General features: G+C 31.8%; 1 protein-coding gene across 1 annotated transcript; it reads right to left on the bottom strand.

Moving 5' to 3' along the window:
- Positions 1-1,621: 1,621 nt before the first annotated feature.
- LOC134267264 (uncharacterized) lies at positions 1,622-5,600 on the bottom strand. The gene is made up of 4 exons (XM_062749485.1): positions 5,340-5,600; positions 2,742-2,811; positions 2,420-2,647; positions 1,622-1,869 (listed from the first exon to the last, which is right to left on the bottom strand). The coding sequence occupies exons 1-4, from the start codon at positions 5,598-5,600 to the stop codon at positions 1,622-1,624; spliced, it is 807 nt and encodes a 268-aa protein (XP_062605469.1).
- Positions 5,601-21,990: the final 16,390 nt, after the last annotated feature.

The following is a 21,990-nucleotide window of genomic DNA, read 5'->3' as shown; positions in this document are numbered from 1 at the left end:
AGTGGTCTCCCAGCGACAATATTGTTATAACACACCGGTGTGACAATGCGGTAAAATCAGTATTAATATATACATAAAGAGTTTAATGATAAACAACAAAGCTTTATGATAAACTTGATGACTAACTTTTCAATCATAAACTTCCTTCACTTATGCAGCAATATATACAAGATAGATTAAAGGTCAATACGTACTGGTTCCTACTGACTAAGCAGGTAACGACAATGTCTTCGTTTGTAAGTCTCATTATATTAATTCTACAAAGGGTAATCTAACTTATACTCATACATCTCTTCCTAAGGAAGAAAGTTTTTAAAATCACGTCGGTTTTGAATATTTTTTACATCCCAAAAACCAAAATGAATTTAAACTACTACATATATACATGTACATGTATATACTGGATTCCGAAACTTAATAAAAATCCTTACAAACAACAAAGATATATATTGGGTTCCAATAAATGTTCAACCAACCCTCTTTATTTACTCCTCACTTATAGATATTAACCCAGTGAAGGAGAAACTTCAAGAGTACTGTACAACAATATATTCAAGAAGTGGTGTAAATCAGATGTGGATATCTCAAAATTCTAAGGAACTTTTGGATAATTTGAAATCACCAGATTTTACCAAGATCCAACGGCTTAAAAACTTACGTACGACTTTTCAACTTTATAAACAACCATTCCCCACGATGAAGTGAAATCCAAGCTTTTTGATATCATTGACAACCGCTTTTAAATAAAAATGGAACTCGTAATTTACTTACACTGTCATCGGTCATTTGCAAAATTATGTTGTTAAAAAACAGTCTGACCGGTCGGCAGGGGATGCTCACCACTCAACATACCACCTGATCCCACCTCTGATGATTTGGAGGTCCGTGTTTGCTCTGCTCCTATTTTGTATTGTTTAATGGACTTTTGATCTTGAATATTCTATCTCCATATGTTTCACTGAATTGTCGAAGGATTTTTTCGTTATTTTCTGATCATGACAAGGGTCACTCTGCAAATAAGACTGGTTAGCAGGGGATGCTCTCTCCTCTATGGCACCTGTTCCAACCTCTGATATTTTAGAGGTCTGTGTTTGTTCTGCCCTTGATTTGAATTGTGCAATTGACTTTTAGCTTGAATACTGTTCGTTATCTTCATTCATTTCATGCGCTAGTATTTTATAGGAAGTTTTGAAATCTTAGCTTGCAAAAAAGTATAATGCAGTCGAATGTGTTGAGATAACGATTAGTATTCCAGCTCAAAATTCAATTACAAAATAGGAGGGAAGCAAAGCATCAGAGGAGGGATCAGCTGCAATGATTTTTTAGGTTTATGAAATAAAATAAAGAAATCTCACTTAATGCCACTAGTTAGACCTTTAACAATATTACATACACTGTAGATAGTTATCACAGTTTATCAATTATTTCTTTTCCAGTTAACCATTCAGATACTGTTGTGTCCCTTATGATTTACTTTTGTATTTTTGTGAGGATGGCATCTCTAGAGGAAATAGTTGATACAAAAGATACGGAGATTTCACTATATATGAAGAAGATTCTGCATAATTGTTAATATCAGAAAGAATATATTACAACTGCCAGTATTTGGTGATATATATTCTTATGAATTGTAGTATCTTCTTCCCCAGACGGAAACTTCACATAAGCTTAGCAAATTTCCATCATGATCTGTCATCATTCTATCCCCAGTAATCTTTATTGTTACAAATCGGCCGACAAGGCAGGAGGCACACTGGATTTTATACCACTGACCAAGTTCTGCAGTCTCGCTAAACAGACCACAGGTCTTCATCTCCTCCCAAATAGTCAGGTTTCCTATCCGGACTTCAACGTCATGAAAAAACTCCGCTTAAAACAAAGATAAAAAGTGTATTCATATTATTGTTATAATTACTGTTTCTGATTGCTCGTGTAATTAACAATTTCAGATAGAAATACTATTGTTGTATATTTTACCTAAACACTGTCATGTACAATATATCTGATAGTTTCGTAAAAAATGAATTGACTTATTGGAATCAGGACTTGCTCCCAAGACAAATCACCCCACATTATTTAAAGTTGTCCTGAATAGGTGGCGAGTTCTCTAGGGAGCGAGTTGTGCAGAATTCGTCTGATTGACGATGACAAATATAATTATGCAAAAAATATTCTACAAAACATTTAAGAAGTTTAATTCTCACAAATATGAAAGGTTTATTTCGCTCATGGGCTTCAGGCTTTTCCATTTTTTTAACGAATAGTTTAATTTGGTATTTTTCTATATATTACAGTTGTATATCATTTCAAAAACTCGAATTAAGATTTACCATCCTTATCTCCTCTTGTTAGTTTATTTTCTCATGGATTTTGGTATTTTGCTATATATATCTGTTCAAAAACTTGATTAAAGATTTACCACTCGTATCTCCTCTTGTTAGAAGAAGTAGGTGATCAATGTAGAACAGGTTCTGTAGGTCAATTGTTAGGTGGGGATTGCGTTCATAACCATCAGAGTGAGCACAGTGCTCTGGCCCACTGACCGTGACGATTCCTATACCATCAACAGCGTTAAATGCATCTGAATCCGATCTCCACACAGAAGACAAATTGGCTGGTTTTCTTAAAGCTACATTTCTATATTGCTCTAGATTGAAAGAAAAAATGAACTTCAAATTACTTGAATAATTTTGACGCTTAATATTAATAGGAAACAAAGGAATACAAATATTTATATGAACCTTTTGGTAAGCAAAACAGTTTTCCGGAGGAAAGGTAAACACTTTGAATGGTCTCTTCACAAACATTAACCTGAAAAAAGTAGGTATTTATTAAGAATAAGTAAACCCCGAAAAAATCCTCTTTAAAAACATAATCAGAAATAAATGGTGTTGCATATTAAAACAAAAAAAAAAAAAGAAAAGAAAAAGATCAGCAGTGGCCGATCTCAAACAAGAGGCCCATGGGCCTTAAATGTCACCTGAGCATCATGCATCATGCAACAACTTTCAAATGATTGAATTTGGTTATGTTCATGTTTTAAACTAGATGCTATGGCATTCACAATTTTGAAAGAGGCACCATTGCTAATCATAACTATACACTTAACAATTTTTTAGTTTCTTAACTTAATGTCCATAAGCAGGGTAGGAGAACAAAAAATGCGTTTCAACTAATCAGTAATATTCAGCAATAATCAGAATTGCCCCTACCACACTCAAACACTAGAACCAGGGGCCTAGAATTTCACAATTCTGGAAGAAGAGTCCTTGCACATCATAACTATATAGGTTGTTTATCTGCTTATTACCCAGGAGTAGAGGAAAAGATTTACATAGATGTATTTTCTCTATTCTAGAGCCATAACCCCTGACCCTGGGGCCAAAAAATTCACAATTTATGTAGAGACATTCTTGCTCATCATAACTATGTACTTAGTCAATTTATTTGTTACCCAGGAACAGAGAAGAAGATTTCCAAAGAATTAATGCATTTTCACTATATAATCAATATAATCCCGCCCTAGCACTAGAACTCCTGACCCTGGGGCCATAAAATTCACAATTTTGAAAGAGGCACTCTTGCTCATCATAACTATTAACTTAGTTGGTTTATTCAATACCCAGAAGCAGAGAAGAAGATTTTTAAAGAATTAATGTATTTTCACTATATAATCAGTAGAGCCCCGCCTTAACACCAGAACCCCTGACCCTGGGACCATAAAATTCACAATTTTGAAAGAGGCACTCTTGCTCATCATAACTATGTACTTAGTTAGTTTATTTAATACTGAAGAGCAGACAAGAAGATTTTCATTCAAAGATTTAATACATTTTCACTATATACATGCAATCATAGAGCCCCGCCCTAACACCAGAACCCCTCACTCTGGGGCCATAAAATTCACAATTTTGGTAAAGCCTGCTCACTATAACTATATACTTAATTAGTTTATTTAATACTTAGGAACAGAGAAGAAGATTTCCAAAGAAATAATGCATTTTCACTATATAATCATTATAGAGCACCACCCTAAGACCAGAACCCCTGACCCTGGGACCATAAAATTCACAATTTTGGTAGAAGCATTCTTGTTCATCATAACTATGTACTCAATTAGTTTATTTAATACTAAGGAACAGAGAGAAGATTTCCAAAGAATTAATGCATTTTCACTATGTAATCAATAGAGCCCTGCCCTATTATCAAACCCCTGACCCTGGGACCATAAAATTCACAATTTTGGTAGAAGCATTCTTGCTCATCATAACTATGTACTTAGTTTATTTGATACTCAGGAGCAGAGAAGAATATTTTCAAAGCATTTTCACTATATAATCAATATAGCCCCACCCTAGCACTAGAACCCCTGACCCTGGGGCCATGAATTTCACGATTTTCTTAGAGGACTCAATGCTTATTACAATTATGCCAACAGATTCTCTGCTTCATGTCCAGGAGTAAAGAGGAAGATTTTTAAAGATTGCACTAATTTTAGTGGTTTTTGCCCCACCCCTAGGCCCCAGGGGGGCAGAGACCATGAAATTCACAATCTTTGTTCCCCTTCACCCACAGATGCTGTATGCCAAAATTGGATGAAATTAGTTCAGCGGTTTCAGAGAAGAAGCTGAACATGTTTAAATGTTAACGCACGACGACGGACGAAAGCAGATAGCAATAAGTCACCTGAGCTCCTAATTTGCAAACCGATAGAATTATCAAGAAATAAACTCCAATAACTTTCAGAGTTATCAAAGAGAAAAAAAAATAGAAATTGAAATATTAGTCTATTAAGTAATCCCCTTTTAACACGACATTGTTAATACAAGTATACACTACTGTTAAAAAGAGAACAACAGAAAAACATGTGCTGACTATGTATAAATTTAAGTCAGTAGAATTGTGGGCCTCCTCTTTATCGCACGGAGATAAAGGAAATTGTGTTGACCCCTTCCCTTGAAAACAGATTCGTAAATACATACTTTTATTTATTTTGATTAAGTAAAAGTTGTAGATTAGATGTTAATCATTCCTGCAATTAAAGGAAAAATGCATGTCCTGAAAGTTTATTTTGGCGCAAAGTCTTTAAGTGTAGTAATCTTTTAAATAATATGTACAGATCAGTTTCTTAATTAGATACTGAGAAATTTGCATTCCGTCATTTTAATATGAAGATATAATGCAATGAATACTTTAAAATAATTTTTTATATATAATTTTCCATTGCAATAGTATAGACGTGAAAATAGCTGAAATACATGTTACATCATGTAGAAAATAAATTTTAACAAAATCATAAAACATGTACGTGGACGAACATTCAAACATTACTTTATTACCTGGACTCTTTTTTGACATTCTGTCCCATTCCAAAGTTGTGTAGGTGTAGTTTCTTTATTAACACTATGTGCACTCAACAATTTACATCGAAGGTTTTCTTTGTTATATTCCACGGACACACAGACACTGATCTGGCTACATCTTTTAAGACACATCTGGTTACCTAGAGTATCTATAACGTCAATCACATCATCTTCTACGCAGAGAACAACGACAATCGAATTCATAAAAAGGACAAATGCTGTGGCAATAAATTTCATTGTTCCAAGTTTTTTTTTCAGACATACAATGTACATGTAAAAAGTTAAAAAAAAAAAAAGTAATGAATCTGAAATAATTACAGGGACATGGAATCTTCTGCGTATCTCCAATATTAAATGAAACAGCTGATTGAAACACTATTTATAATCTATTTAATTAATTATCATAAATGTAATAGTGTATGTTGAACGACAATTCTCTCCTGGGTCCATATTCAAAATGTAGCCATTAACACAGTTATTATATCGGAAAACCTATGACACGTCAATCATGGAACATCTTCAAACGCTTTGGTCTTCTAATTCTAATTAAAATTAGATGTGTGATCTGCTCCAGCTTGATTGTGACACTTTGTAAGTTTAAAGATAAATAAAGATGAATACAGTAAGGTAAAACAATTACAAACACCAGGTATTTGATTAAGACGTTGAATGATATCCTCAAACCCTAGAGAAAGTAACACATACCTCTTAAAACAACCCTCCTTCCGACCATTCAATTACAGCGTGTTAAACCACCATGTACAAAAATTGCAGCTCAATTTCTATAATGCTTTAGGCTCATCAATCTTTTGATCTGAGCGAAAGAAATATTCTTAGGCATTTTTAAGTGCCTGTTTTTCAGATGTTAAGGTCGAAATTTTCTTTATTCTGGCGGAGTGTAGTTACGCTTGGACCTCCAGTCAAAGAACTATTCCTAATTATGAATCGCAATAGCCTGATGTAGGGCATATTTGCATATGCAACTCTTCGTAACCTTTATTTGAAATTTTTCAGCAAGAGCAATGAAAATGCATGCTTTCAGTCATTATGAGAAAATATATTCTCTAATTCTCTTAAATGTACAATCATACATTGTAGAGAGGATGGTAGGAGAAGATACACATAGGAAAAGAATATAATACATGTATAATAAACCGTACAAAACGTCATGTTAAGATTTAAATCAGTTATTTCTATCTATGATTTGTTTGACAATCAATAGAAATTTACATATTTTTTTCAATACTGAACAGTTTGTTGTTGAAAAAAGTTGTTTGAATTTCTCTATACTAGTATTTGGTCTGCATGTGGGAAAGTTTGAGATATTTCTTTTGTGTGCATTCAAAAACATAATGATATTCCTCACCAGCCTTATAAAGATCATATAAAGTACAAAATCCTTTGTTCTCTTAATAGGAGATCTCCCACTTTCAATAGGTAAGTTGTTACATCTAAATTTACATAACAAAATTGAAATTTTTCCAGGCATATGAAGAAGATATATTTCTGGTTCAAGTATTTCTTCATAAATGTGATAATTACGTGTAATACCTTTGGATGATTTTTTTCAAAAATCCGGTTTTGGATATTTTGGTCAACAAGTATAGGTGCAATTTTGAAGCCCTTCACTCGCATATATTTACATCCACTGAATATTTTCTTCCTTATTTCTTAAGAAAACCCATTGCGTTCATCCCTGCATAAACTACATTAGGCATATCACCTGTACAGATTTCTTGATCAGTGGCCGTTCCATCAATGTTTTCGTACAAAGACGTTAAATCATTAACACAATAATTGATATTTTTAATCCTACTTAAAATGATAATTTAAACAGATATAAATATAAACAATAAAATGTCTTTCTTTGTTTGTTGTTACTGGAATGTACGGTGGCAGCTATTGCAGAAAAATTTTTACATAAACCGCTTACGCGGGTTATGTATTTTTTCTGCAACAGCTGCTTACGTTCATTCCAATAACAACAAACAATAGAAAATTTTATTGTTTAACTGGTGAATTCCTTGTATCAATGAAACATTCACGAATGTGACTTAAACAACTTACAATCAATAGATCTTTTTTGCATTTTGAGATGCCCCCTCTCTTAACAAGACGGTAGATGTTGTGTTTCTTACATATATTGTATCATATATATTGTGAATAAAAAAATTTGAACAAAATTTCTATTACTATGTTCTTTGTATAATTTGTTTAAAGTGGTAAAAATTGGCATTTTCCTATATAATCCTATATAAATGTGTGTATTGATTTAATCTTAAAAATAGGACGTATAACAAAACTTTGCATGTACACTGAAGTTAATGTAAGTTTGTATGGATAAAAATGAAGAGTTTGCTATTGTAGTTTTCACACATTAAAACTATAGTCGGCCCCTTTACTCAATTTTTATTTCTATTTTGTGGGGTAATTTTTTGACTGTTACCACTTACCAATGTTGCATTTAACAAACACACACACGTATGAAAAATGTCATATAATATAAATTTGACTTAATAAAAACTATAAAATAAAAGTTATTTATTAAGTTTATTTTTAAAATAACAAGTAAAATTTAAATGTATATATGATCTCCCAGGGGATGTCAGGCTTGACAGATTTTCAACATATTTGATTGCATAGAATTTTTGAAGTGAATTTATTGAATAATATCAATGTAACCTGGTTGGAGTTTCTCTTTCAGTTTTTGGCTTGACAGACGTGAATAATGTTGGGACACGGCTTCAGGAGAAGAGTTACATTTTTGGAGGGACTACCGTAATGTAGTGTTGCTATCCTCATTCAAAACCCCTATTTTTTCCGAAACTGGCATTATGTTTCTGATAACTCATAGAATGTAGTAGAAGAATCAAAAAGTTTTAACTTGTATTCAATTTTTTAAAATGAATTACAAAGAGAAAAAATTTCATAGAAGTAGAAAGTAGCAAGGTAACAATAAATGATAAATTTTCACTTTAGTCTTACATTTAGTGCTTGATAATTGTATTTTCATTTTTTTTTACATGTTTTATTATAGTATCCTAAATATCGAGTATATTGAACATGTAATGATATTAAAATATATATTATTCATTTTAGAGTAAATATATTTCCTTTTCACAGATAACTATAAATTCTTTTTAAAAAAATGTTATTCAACACATTTAGAGGGCACAGCAGAAATGTAAGTAAATCTGATCAAGAAAACTCTAATATTTTATTAATTATTAAAAGCAAACAAAAAAAGCCTTTCTGCACATGCCACTTACTTCGATATATATTGTTACAGGAGAAACATTTAAGGTGAATTAATTTGTTAACTGTTTCAGAAATTACACCTTTTACGGAGATAAAAATTACTCTTGATACAAATTCTTGTTTCGCACATTGTGGTTATTGCTCTACTTATCTTAATACGAATACAGATTATATAAAATATTACAATTTTCAGTGAGCACACCGTCTGTTGTAATTATGCGAAAATACATTACGTTATAAAAAGTGATTTACAGTATTTGAATTGTTATGTCCTTATATTATGTCATGTATGTTATGTCTCTTGAGTGATTTAAACACCACTGTTACTTTGTAGGTGTGTCTGAGTTTTAACCCCCAGAGTTCTGTAGTGGCACTTTGAAGTGATTTTTTTTGGAAACGGGGGGGGGGTCTCTCTTTCTGTAAGTGTTCTTAAACTTACATCCTGATATATCACGGCACTGCGGTCTTGGCATGATAGAGATTTCACTGCACAATGGGCCTGTGTGCCAAGTATCTGGTACATTTCCCCTTTTCTTTTTTTATTTTAAAATTGAGGTTAGCCACAGGTTAAAATTTTCCCTGTTTGGTAGTCTAATTCTAATCCACTCACAAAATGTAACCCTTTTGTCATTTAAGCTGTTTTTAAATATATTATTTCTGAAACATGTTATTAACGCGTCACATGTACATACCAAATCTTCAATTGCTCAACGGAACTATATTTAAAAATTGATGAAATTTACAATAAGAGAAACCACTAACTGATATCATCAGTGATTAATTTATTTGACAGTTTAATATGAAAAACAAAATATCCATGAAACAAACTTTTCCTGGAATTAAGAATAAAAAGAACACTGTAGACTCCAATCATGAGGTATATCATTTAATTTCAAAAGATTGAATTATCTTTTCTTTTAACATCCACCGGTAAAGATAACGGGACCATTGATCACACAGTGTCCTGTGGGACATACAGGAGTAGTAAGATGTTTACCAATTAAAAGGATAATTTTAATTAAATGGAAATTTGCCCCAAAATTTTGCTAGATTGATTTGTGTTAACACAATTTTATCGTTTAGGCGTTATTTTTACTGATGGACACAATTTAACTTTTTCCAATTTTTAACTATAGCTAAAGTTTTCACATAAAGGCTCCAAAAGGACAAAAACTAAAATATACTGGGATGACACTTAATCGATAAATCTCTATATAAGTATATATTCAACCATTTAAAAAAACGAATTTATAAACATTTGATATGTTGTAATTAAAAATTATACTGTACATTGGTCAGGATTTATTGTGTACCTTAAAACTGTTGATCCAGAGAGATGGACCTTCAAGCTAATTATAAATCCCTGATATCATCTTCCTACACAGGCCGATGTATAGGTACCCTGAGAGGTCATGCGACTGCTAGAATGTGGCCTTTGAAACGAACGTTTTTGCATCAAAAATTGGCAAGGTCAATAGTTTTTCTACAACGTACACAACCTCATCTCCAAGTTTGATTTCGAAGGTGAGCAGGGACATAATTTTAATTATCGACACAAAAAGGGTAAATTTAATTTGAAGTTAAGAGTTTTGTCCCATATTCCGAGCAAAATTTTAAGTGTAAATGCAGAGCTGCCAACCCTTACGCTTTCGGCCTATTTTACGTCGTTGGTGTATTTCGCTTTAATTTCTCTCTTATTTTCCAACAATTTCAGTAAGTTGGCTTCATAAAGTTTATCAATAACTATATTTTGGAACTGACCATTACAGAATTAGCTACTATTATAATTCAAAGAAATGTCATAATCCTAAATCTTGCTTGAACAATATCAGTGTGATTAATTTATAGCAATCTGTTGTTTTAAAGTCTTTGTACAAAAAGAAAACCAAGAAAGTTATTGACTCGTTGAGAAGGAAACAAATGTTGTCATTATATCTTAGACTTCATAAAATATTTAAAACATTTTTTGTCGCTGTAAAAAATATTTGAAGCCTCGATAAGCAACGGTAATGATTATCTCTTTTAATCTTGTTTCGTCTTTGATTTTTTTCAGCATAAAAACAAATCACTGTCGCTTTTTGATTACATGAGTATTTGATTGCAGCTTCATTTTGTTATCAGTACAGATAGTGCACACTTTCAACGCAAGGACATTAGGTTAGGGGAAAATAAAAGAAGGCGCAATTATAAATCAATGCTAAAATATGAAGTGTAAAGAGTGATTCTCACCATATGTTGCTTACAATGCTTTACACTGTACATTCAATTTAAAATAAAACGATTTTCGCGTTTGTACTTCATATCAAAAACTTGTATACTATTTGGTAATACTTAATTTTCAGTGTTAAAATGTCAAAAGTAGCATTTTATTTTCATTGAAAGAATTTTTAAGTAATAAAATATTAAAATGTTTTGAAGAATATAACTTTTACGTATTCTTTCTTCTTTTCCATACCTCATTTATCGTCAGTGTGAAGATTTTGTGGTCACTTTATAAGCTCAGTTCAACAAAGTTTTGTTTCTTATGTATACTTTTGGTATGTCGGCATCGTGTTTCGAATTTCTTTGATTACATTTTTTATGACAAAACGAAATTATTTGCTTATAGTTAAACTTAATTTTTTATAGGAAAAAATATAGTTCCAAAGAAGTGGCCATGTTAGAGTCACTGTCCGTAATAGACATTTTAACAATTGAATTTAGTGAATGCTTGATGCCTCATTTTGTCTGTGTCACATTACACGGGTTGTGATACCTGATGGACTTAAAAGCATCAAAAAAACATCAGTATGTTTTCCACCATTCACAGATGCTGCAAAGAGTTGTTTATTAAATCAACATTATTTCACATTTTACCAAAAAATTACACCTTTTGGCCAAGTGTATTTCTTTTTATACAATTGTAATGTATTTATTTTCAAAAAAAAAAAATAAAATTACATCAAATAATACTATTTTCCTATTTGTAGATGATGATCCATATTTAGAGCCCCATTTGTCAACGATTTCGATCACCTGCATTAAGGAGATAAGGATGCACCTCATGGTTCCTCAGAACAAATAAACCAGATTTGCCTGAACATAATTAATATCAACATTTCGTTATTTTATGGTCGATACAATGACCTTAGCAAATATATATTTATCATTGAGTCAGATGCTGTTTGACGTTTTTCAAATTTTAATTTATTTTCCATTGTAATTACAAGCTGAATTGAAAGACAGATTTTCCCGTAATATTTAATGATAAGGATATACTTGTGTGATTTTCACAACAGAGGTTATTTTGTACTTTATATCTCTAATGTTTTAAATTTATTTTCAGGTCTTATATGTTGTATTGTACTGCTTTATTTTTAATAGGTCTAATATGACTTTATGGAATAATTTGATTGTGTTTTACTTGTATTTTAAATATTATATATGTTTTAGTTTATTAGAATTATTAGACCTAGAATTACTTATAGTTTAGTTAATAATGTATGCAAATGATGTCTGTATATAAGATTATTTGAATTCCTTGACAAAAACCATGCTTAACGCCTTTGGCGCAATTCACAAAACCCCCCAAACATTTCACGATTTTAGCTAAAAAAATTTATTGTGCGCTAAAGGATTTCTAAATATAATTTTTCGTGTGTGTACACGTTTTTATGGGATGTTACATGTAAACCGGAACGCGCGATTATATACACACTAGTACTGCACATGTCATTGTGTTAAAACTTTACAAATGAATGTTTGCCAAATTATAATTTAATTAAACTATAATTTTTTTTGTTACTCCAGAGTTGTTACACGATTATTATCATTAGCACCTTCAAAGTTTGGCTTTATCACGTGGTGTCAAAAGTGTTTAACTAACAGCCTCGAGGTAAACAATGCAAAAATTGCATGGCGATATAAGTTGCAGACAATACCTGATTAGGATTACCGTTTTATCATGTGGAGTAATTTTACTGTCGATGCATGCATTGTTTTAATATGATTTTAAATGAGTAAATATTCTATTTCTTTTAACAGAAACTTTACTATAGAAAATTAATGTTCAAAATATAATATATCTGTAAAATACCTTGGCTGTCTAGTTTTTTCGGATAAATAACAAAAATGATGCTACGTTGTTTTTATATTCCAGGAGTAATTAATGTGTTACCATGTACCGCTGTAAAGTCAACGTTTACTGATTACGTAAGCATGCATTTCAGTGCAGATAACCAAAAAGTCAAATATGGTTGCGGATGTGGATTTAAAAAAAAAATTTCAACTTAAGCAAACTTAATTTTCATCCCAAATTAATTTTATTCTAAAAGGGCTAAAATTCAACAAATTTTACCGCTGAAATTCACGAATATACACTTGCCAAAACTTGCGCTAAATATGTAGGCGCCACAATTTTGTCGTTTTCAGTATAGTGCATCAAATCGTGAAACGATATTTCTGATTTTTAAACTGCTTTTGTTAATCTGAGCCTAACTTTGAAAACATTAATTGTGCGCAGACAAAAGTTACGCATTCTCAATGAATAACCATTTATAAAATTTGTGTGAAAGTAGGAAAATTTGTACACGATTAGGCTGGTTACTTAAAATATTGAAAATGTATTGTTGCAAGTACAATGTTTTTCCATAGCAAATATGGAAGGTTGACACAATTATTGTGTGGGTTAAATCATAAAGAGTTGACATAATGTAATGGACAATGCAATTGTTTTGGTTAAATTCATAAAGAGTTGACATAATGTAATGGAAGTTGACACAATGCAATTTGTTTTGACTTGTTAAATTATTTAAAATACTGATAGTCACGTGAGTTCTATGAAGGTAAACATTCCTCAAAATGGTGCTCACTGTAAAACATTAGGTTGTTTATTGATCATTTAGTCAAAGTCTTGGCTTAATAAATTTTTGTATGTATTTCTATTCCTTTAAGAACACTGTAAAATTTAAAAGTTTACTTTTTAAAAGTATGAAAATTAATGTTTTTAACATTTATGCAAAACTGAAACAGGTATTGAAAGCACTTAAACACTTTATTTTAGCCGTCAAATTCAAAGGAAACTTTATTGTGTATTTATTTTGTCACAAAAATGTCAAGAAAATTGATTCCAATTTCTTAGTGAAGAGTTTTAATGGCTACAGGCAACTTACACAACTTCTTTCATTTTTTTTAAACAGATTAATTAGCACAAAAAAGTTGCTTTCCACAAAAGAATGTAGAAAGAGCCTTGGGTACCCATGACTTATGCTTATTAATAAATCAAATTCCCACATTTTGAGATCTTATGATGCAGAAGTAAGGAATTTCCATCAGATTGTTAAAGTGTCACATTTAAATATTTTTCGCCTTAATTTACATAAACGAAACTAAAATAATTTTTGGTAAGACTTTTTTTAATTATTGGATAGTTTAGGGTGTCCATTAGTGACATTTAAAATATTCAAAATTGTTTCATTCCATGCTGATTTAGGTGTTGCTTTAATTACGTGCTTTTTAATTAGAAATATCCACTAGTATCACTATTTCCAAAAGAGAACGATTTGGTAAATATTCTAATGTAAAATGGCACAACAAATATTGCAATAAACATTGCTTAAGTCACTTTTTAGCATAGTTTTTTATTAAAAACAAATCAATCACAGTTTGTAATCATGACCCTGTTTAGATTGTAGGAACTCCCATAGATGTCAATTGCGTTCTTTTATAAGTAGGCCTATTTGCGTTTCTATATGAAGAAAAAATTATTTATAAAAAAATCCTATTTGGATATTTTACTAGAAAAAAAAAACGTTGTAAGTAATGTAGAAAGAAACGTTCTGATAAATGTAATGACTTCAACTTTTTCTTCTGTAGGCTCTTTTTATTTATGTAGCGAATGCGACCGTATGAAAATGTTCCGTGTCGCAGTAGATGCTGGCACAGAAAAGATTTCTCACTGATCAATGAAGTGCAGATTGTATGACAAAATTTGCAGCTCTCCACCAGAAGTGGTGGCGTCTCCATATGAGTGTAAAATTCTCAAGGGGGCTTTAGAATAGCAATCATGCAAACAAACTTTATTTATGTAGCAAAAAACATTTATCATCCGCATCAGTGGATTGTTTCCCAGTTGTTTTACGTATATATGTACAAATAATCTCTAAAACAAGCTATAGCTATTGACTTAGAAGTTAGTGAAACAAGGAACAGTCATTTGAAAATCAAATCATAAATTCTATGGTCGATGTTATGAATTGAAAAAAAAAATAATCTACGTTAAGTCTAATGCTGATTGGTTTTAATTTATTAGACTGTGATGAAGTTTCTGACTTTTGTTTAGTTAATATTATGTTTGGTTTCGTGTTTTCCTTGTGAGTTTTGTCGTTATTTGTTTCCATACTTTTGAGTGTGCGTATATAAATTAAATTTAGAAAACTGGTTAGTCAGAAGGATATATCTAACTGTTAAACTGAAGGCCACAGCAAGAGAGTTACATTTTTGTGTCACCAATGGACGTTCATATAAATGGTGAATTAAAAGAATGTAAGTCTTGATAACCGGTAGCCAGGGTAAAGCAAAATTTCTGTGTGTGGTCATTTCTGTTTTCACCAGCCGTGCATAGGGTTAGAGTATACAGGGGCTAAGGGCTTAGGACGGCAGATGTTACAAGTGGTCAGTTTGTGTGCACCATATTAAAGTTACGGCGGCGGTACTGATTATCAAATGTACGTGTAGTACTTCAAAGTCATGGGAAACCATGCAATTTTATCTAACGGAGGGATAAGGACTGTTAGTTTTTTATACCTTACAGGGAGACCAGTGAGTCCGGCGGTCTAGACGATCAGTGAACGTGGTGTCGACCAAGCGGTGTATGGAGGCCCAGTGGTGCCGATATTTGTGTTGAATTAGGAACGGTTTTCAGACAAACTCCCAATCTGGTTTATAAATAAAATAATTCTAAAGTTATATTACAGTGAACTGTATTGAAAGTATAAATTCTTTTTTGAACTTTTTAAAAACAACTAAGTTAATTATTGTTTAATACTAACATCCGTTTTCATTAAACAAGTTTTGTTGTGTGATATTTATTTCTGACAAGCAGCTTTGTAACATTGTTTGTAGGCGTGTCATTTCATTTTTAGCAATGGAATATATTTTTTTCTTTCTCTGTGTGGTATTCTTCGACTGTGGGTATGATATTTTATTGTAATATTGTACAATGTTTTTTAATTAATTACTTAACATTTTTTTCCAATACTGTAAAATAAATTGATTTTTGTTTATGTTGAAGTTTCTACAGTATGTTTTTTAAAGTCTTACGGACTAACACAAAATCCAAAGGAACTCATTACATAGACTTTTATTGGCATGGAACTATCTTCGTTTGCGTGATCATTGACATGTAATGGTCGCAAGCGGTTTTCATTGGTACTAAAATGTTGCTCACTGATATTGATAAATGACTCTTGTATTTATTAAGATTCCTCTTATTAGTTAAAGCAATAGCTCCAGTTTGTTTGATGTTCATAAATTTTTGTTTATACAATATTATAATTCACTATTACATACATTGATCATAAATTTGAGTGAAAAATTTTAGTCGGTATATTAAAAATAGAAAAAACTTGTTCAAAGTTTTTATACAGATTATGTACGAAATTGATATCATATAATTTATAACTGTTGAACAGGGTTTACAGAAACAATTTATGTTTGTGTGCTTTTTACATGGATATATGCATTGTTTATTGTTTGAATAAGAAATTCAATTAATACTGATATTTTAACAGCAAAATAAAAATTTAAGAAATGCAGTGTGATTGCATTTTTAAAAACGGTTCCTAATGGAAAATAGATTCAATATGCTTTTAGTAAGCAGCAACACTACTATTGCATTGTGTCAACCTTCCATTACATTATGTCAACTCTTTATGACATTAACCCACACTACTATTGCATTGTGTCAACCTTCCATTTTATTATGTCAACTCTTTATGACATTAACCCACACTACTATTGCATTGTGTCAACCTTCCATTACATTATGTCAACTTTTTATAACATTAACCCACACTACTATTGCATTGTGTCAACCTTCCATTACATTATGTCAACTCTTTACGACATTAACCCACACTATTATTGCATCGTGTTAACTTTCCTTTAAATTATGTCAACTCTTTATGACATCTACACATACTACAATTATATTTCGTCAACTTGCATTTCGTTATGTTTACTTTTCATGACAATCTTAGTTTTTATTAACTGATGTGAAAAGCTCATGCCATACTGTGCGCACTCTTCTACATTATGTCGATTCACTATTACGTTATGCGAACACGGGTATCCTCGGCCTTTATATGAGCATAACGTATTTTCCGCGTTCCGCAAGCACTAAAAATGGCGGGAGAGAAAACTGTCGTAGAAGAGATTCTCAGCGATTTCGGAATGACATCTTTAAATGAAAACTTTAAGCGACAAAAGATTGACAATCTTGAAACATGGCCTTAACACTGCGACTGTGAATTAAAGTCACGTCGAAATTCAGTGGTGTTTACTTTAATCTGATAATTAAGTAAATCAAATATTATGAGTCGTGCAGCAATCATTTTTTTTTCTTTTTACTTTGATTCTTTTTTTTAATAAAAGTCTTAAACTTTGAAGGACATTGCATTAGTTTCTCAATAAGCTTAGCTGAATTAAGTTGAAAACTTTTTTCTATAAAACTATAAAGCCTGAGAGCTTCTCCGCTTTCCGCCCTTGGTCTCCAACCATATACCGTCCCCCTTGTTTCAAGATTCTCATATCTGCCACTGATATGTGCCCATGCATGTTTACTAAGGCATATTCAATTGATTTAGATGACATGGATGAGCGATTGGTAGATTTTTGTAATAGAATTCTGGCCCTGGAATGATTTAAAAAAATTACTAACTCCAGTGACGTAGCATCTTTTTTTGAAAGAGGTCAGCCAGAAAAAAAATCATTTACCCGAAAAAACTTGACAAGCCAAGAAAAAAAAAGTCCAAGCCCGAAAATCCTATTTCGGGGAGAGGGGTCCAACTTCGATCAGTCCTATTTTTTGCCAGATATATTACAATACCCTTAGTGGATTATACTTCAACAAAAAGTGGGGTGGGGGCTGTACAGTTTCAATGAACATTACATTTTCTATGGTAAAGTTATGTCTGGGAAAAGAGGGGGGTGGGTGATATTATGTGCCTGTAATTTGTCCTAATCAATCAGGACCCCCCCCCCTTCTTACCAGTCATTAAATCACGGTCGTCAACATTCATTATATACTAGATATACAGCTTTTAGATAATGTAAATGTTTTTTAACATCAGGTAATGAACTTTTGGCAACACGATAAAGAGTTAACACAATATAAAGATATTTTTAAATCACATAAGAAAGAGTTGACATAACGTAATTATATATCCACATCACGGAATGGAGTTTTGACATAATGTAATAAAGTATTGATATAATATAAAGATATGTTCACATTATGTTATACACTTTTTACACCACATAATAAAGCACTGACATAAAGGTAAGATGTGTTCACCTCATATCATGATGCCCTCGCCGTAAAATAAAGATAAATCCATATCACGTAATAATGCTTTGATATAATAGAAATATACACCCTCAAAAAGGAATGGGCTTTTGATTTCGTGTAATGATAAGTTTAATTATAAAACACAATTTACTTGACGTAATGCAGTTTTGACCTCACATTTTAAAGAAATGAAATGATGTAAAGAAAAATTCATTTCATGCAATAAAGTTTTAACACAATGTAAACACATTATCACTTCATATAATGAATTTTTTACTTCAAGTTATGAAGTGCTGACATAATGAAAGGATGTATTTACTTCATGTAATGCAGCACTGACATGATGTTAAGATATATTTACATCATCTCATAAAAAATGGACATAACGTAAAGATATGTTCACATCACGTAATGATAAATTGACATAATAAATGCATAGTTGTATGCTATAAGGCATTGATGGCGTTCCATAGCTTCCTAATAATATCCAATCCTTATCCAGGTACAGTAAATCTCAATTTTTTTTTATTTTAAGAAACTCTCAAAACGGAGCTTGAAGTTAAAACATTTCGAATTCCGTACAACAGGTTTTTATTGATGAAACTCGGTATGATTCAAGGGTCTTAGATGCGGTTTTGTTTTTAAAAAAAGATATTTGTATATCATAAAAAATATAATAAACAAAAAATAATTTTTTTTAGAGAAGTCAGATTCCTTTAATCAAGCCTTAGATTGAAATATATGGAGAAAACGAACAAATTCAAGCTCAAAAATCCAATAAACAATAAAAATCGGAGAGAGCAAACACGGACCTCGAAACATCAGAGGTGGGATCAGATGCCATGGAAGTGTGAGTATCCCCTGCCGACCGGTCACATCCGTCGTGTGCTCCTTGTCATTATCAGAAAATATTTTTAAAAAATCCGTCTACTATTCAGTGTGTAAATAATGGCTTAGGAATCATTTTGAAAAACGTCAGTCAGTATAAGACTTAATGATAAAATGTATATGCTGACAAGGTCATTGTATCGACCATAGAACTTACGAAATGATAACTTTAAACGGGGCTGCTGATATTCTTCTTACACCAACTTGTTTGTCAACAATTTACCTCTTCTGAGAAATCGTTCATACGTAGATCATTGCGTATTAAATCAACTGAAAAATATAATACCCGCATCCAGGTGATGAAGGTATATTGCTGCATAAATCAGAGAAGTTGACGATTGAAACATTTATCATAATGCTTGTTTGTTAGACTACCATTGACGTCTTTTTTTAAAGTAAAATATCAAGGTATGAAACAGATGTGTCAGACTCTGTGGTATCTTTTTTTTCAATTTCACCGGCATATATCGTATCGGCATAATAATGTAAATAACCCTTTTGATTAACAATACGTCGTCGATATATCTACACGTCGAGTTGAAGGCAACGGCAAGTGTTATCTACTTTCTGTCATCTTATTTTGCACTAATTTTGCTTAATATGCATACGGAATGGGTCTGCTAATAATAGGACGTAATTCCTGTGGGTAGGTACCCATGGGAATTCAAATAGATTGTTGGAAGACCTGGTCTCCAAAAACGACGTAGATTCTAATGCTTATTAGAGTTTCAAATATAATATGTTACACTATGATTGTAATGATGAAATAGAAATACCATGGGTAAATGCACATTATTTTTTTGAATTCAGAGTAACTGCTGATTTCTAGAATCTGTGCAAAATCTTGTGCGTGTAAAGAAGAAAACACTGGCTGTGGCCTTCAACTCGACATTTAGATATATCGACGACGTATTGTCAATTATCAATGGCAATTTCCATTCTTATATCGAAATGATATATCATGGTGAGCTTGAGAGAAGGGATACTACAGAGTCTGACAGATCTGCTACATACTTGGATATTTTACTTGAAAAAGACGTTAATGGTAATCTAACACCCAAGCTCTATGATAAACGTAATGACTAACTTTTCTATCGTCAACTTCCCTTACTTATGCAGCACTATACCTTCATCACCTGCAAACGGAGTTTATATATCTCAGTTGATTCGATACGCAAGAGCATGCTCTACGTCTGAACAATTTCTAAAACGAGGTAAATTATAGACAAACAAGTTGATGAAACAAATACTGGCTGACGTTTTCATTCAAATTGTTAGTTCATTATTTAAACACTGAATTGACAACGGATTTTCCAATCATGACAAGTAGCACACAGAGGGTGTGAACGTTCGGCAGGGGAAGCTCACACCTCCATGGCACCTGATCTCACCTATGATGCTTTGGAGGTCCGTGTTTGCTCTGCTCCTATTTTGTAATGTTTTATGGACTTTTGATCTTGAATACTGTTTATTATTTCCATATGTTTCGTTTCATACCCTTTGTTTTTATACTTAATGTAACTAAAGACCGTTCCGTCTCCCCGATCAGTGCCTAGGGATCACAGTGAGTATGACCAATTAACGGCGGATGCTTAGTCCATCTGATCCCTGCTTGGAAATTGGTAATAATGCGTTTTATTCAATGTGCACATATTTATAGTGTTTGTAGACTTTTTTAATGTCAACTATTTTTACTTATCTTGACTTTTGTCATCTCTCAATGTTTTAATTTTCTAAATCGCACAGTTATCTTAATAGGCTGTCTAGACATTGGTAACTATTCTTGATTTTTATCCATATAATATTCGCTTGATGATCTCCTTTTAACATTAACATCTAGAATTTTTTCAGGCGTTCAAATCTTGATATTGCTAAGAGATACGACAGGTAATACATTAATGACTTTTGAAACTAAGCGTAATATTTGGAAGCCTAAGACTCCCCCTTTTTTTCTTAATAAATATTGTAAAAGTATATATAGATATTGTAAATATATGTATTTTACATTTAATTTTGTATTCAACTTATGTGTGAATCGGTGTGTTTTTTTTTTATTTAAAAAGACATTAATAAAAAGTTACTTCTATTGTAAAAACAATCCAACATACATTTATATTTTCTTCAGATAGGTGAAATCTCTCCTATTGTTAAATCCAAGATCAACAGCTCTGTAGAGAGTGATGGATTTATTACAAGCAAAGATATCTAATCATCAATTTTCCAATTTGTGAAATAAAGAACAAACGGATTTTCTTAACACGCAACATTTCAATGAAATGATGTTCAAATATTCATTATATTCCATCACTTAACGCTAAATGTAATAACATCATATTTCTGTGTTAAATTACCCAAAATATTTCCATCTGGTGTCGTGGCTCTTGGAAAAAGGGTCTGTTAGAGAAGCCTTACAAAATTGATAAATCTTTCCAATGAAATTAACTTTTTTGTAAATTAATCAGATATTCAATTGGAAAGCGTCACATTGAAAAAGGTTATCATGTGTCGATTTTGTTACTTTAGAAATGAAATAAATGAGAAGGGCTAGAGGAAAGCATTAAAAGAAAACTACCTTATTTTAAGCATTAAAGTTTTTTTTTTTATTTTGCATATTATCAATGAACATGTACTAGTATATTACAAAATTAAATGAATGCCAAGATAAAAATATTTAGGAAATGATCGAAAAGTGAAAAAAAACTAGAAATAATTGCACCGTTAGACAAGTACTATCTTTTTACACTGTTTTACTCAGAATAAACACCGATGAATCTAACGACGTCATTTTGGATTACTATGAATAGGCATTTGGCGCCAATTAGGTGTGAGTTAAAACTTTAAAAACTGTCTCGACCTTTATGTTTTGTTCTAGTTCTGCATGTAATGCTTCATTTGAGATATAAACGCCATGTTTCAATATCAAACAACTAACAA

Source organism: Saccostrea cucullata, unplaced genomic scaffold (assembly GCF_032062105.1).
Source record: "Saccostrea cucullata isolate Sc308-1 unplaced genomic scaffold, CSIRO_AGI_Scuc_v1 ctg15835, whole genome shotgun sequence".
NCBI lineage: Eukaryota > Metazoa > Mollusca > Bivalvia > Ostreida > Ostreidae > Saccostrea > Saccostrea cuccullata.
This window is presented reverse-complemented; position numbering and strand designations above follow the sequence as displayed.

Excerpts from the sequence above, each read along its gene's own strand:
- LOC134267264 (XM_062749485.1), bottom strand. The coding sequence starts at position 5,600 with ATGAAATTTATTGCCACAGCATTTGTCCTTTTTATGAATTCGATTGTC. Across the intron at positions 2,812-5,339 it reads AATGTCAAAAAAGAGTCCAG|GTTAATGTTTGTGAAGAGAC; the intron begins GTAATAAAGTAA and ends TACTTTTTTCAG. Across the intron at positions 1,870-2,419 it reads AACAAGAGGAGATACGAGTG|CGGAGTTTTTTCATGACGTT; the intron begins GTAAATCTTTAA and ends CTTTGTTTTAAG.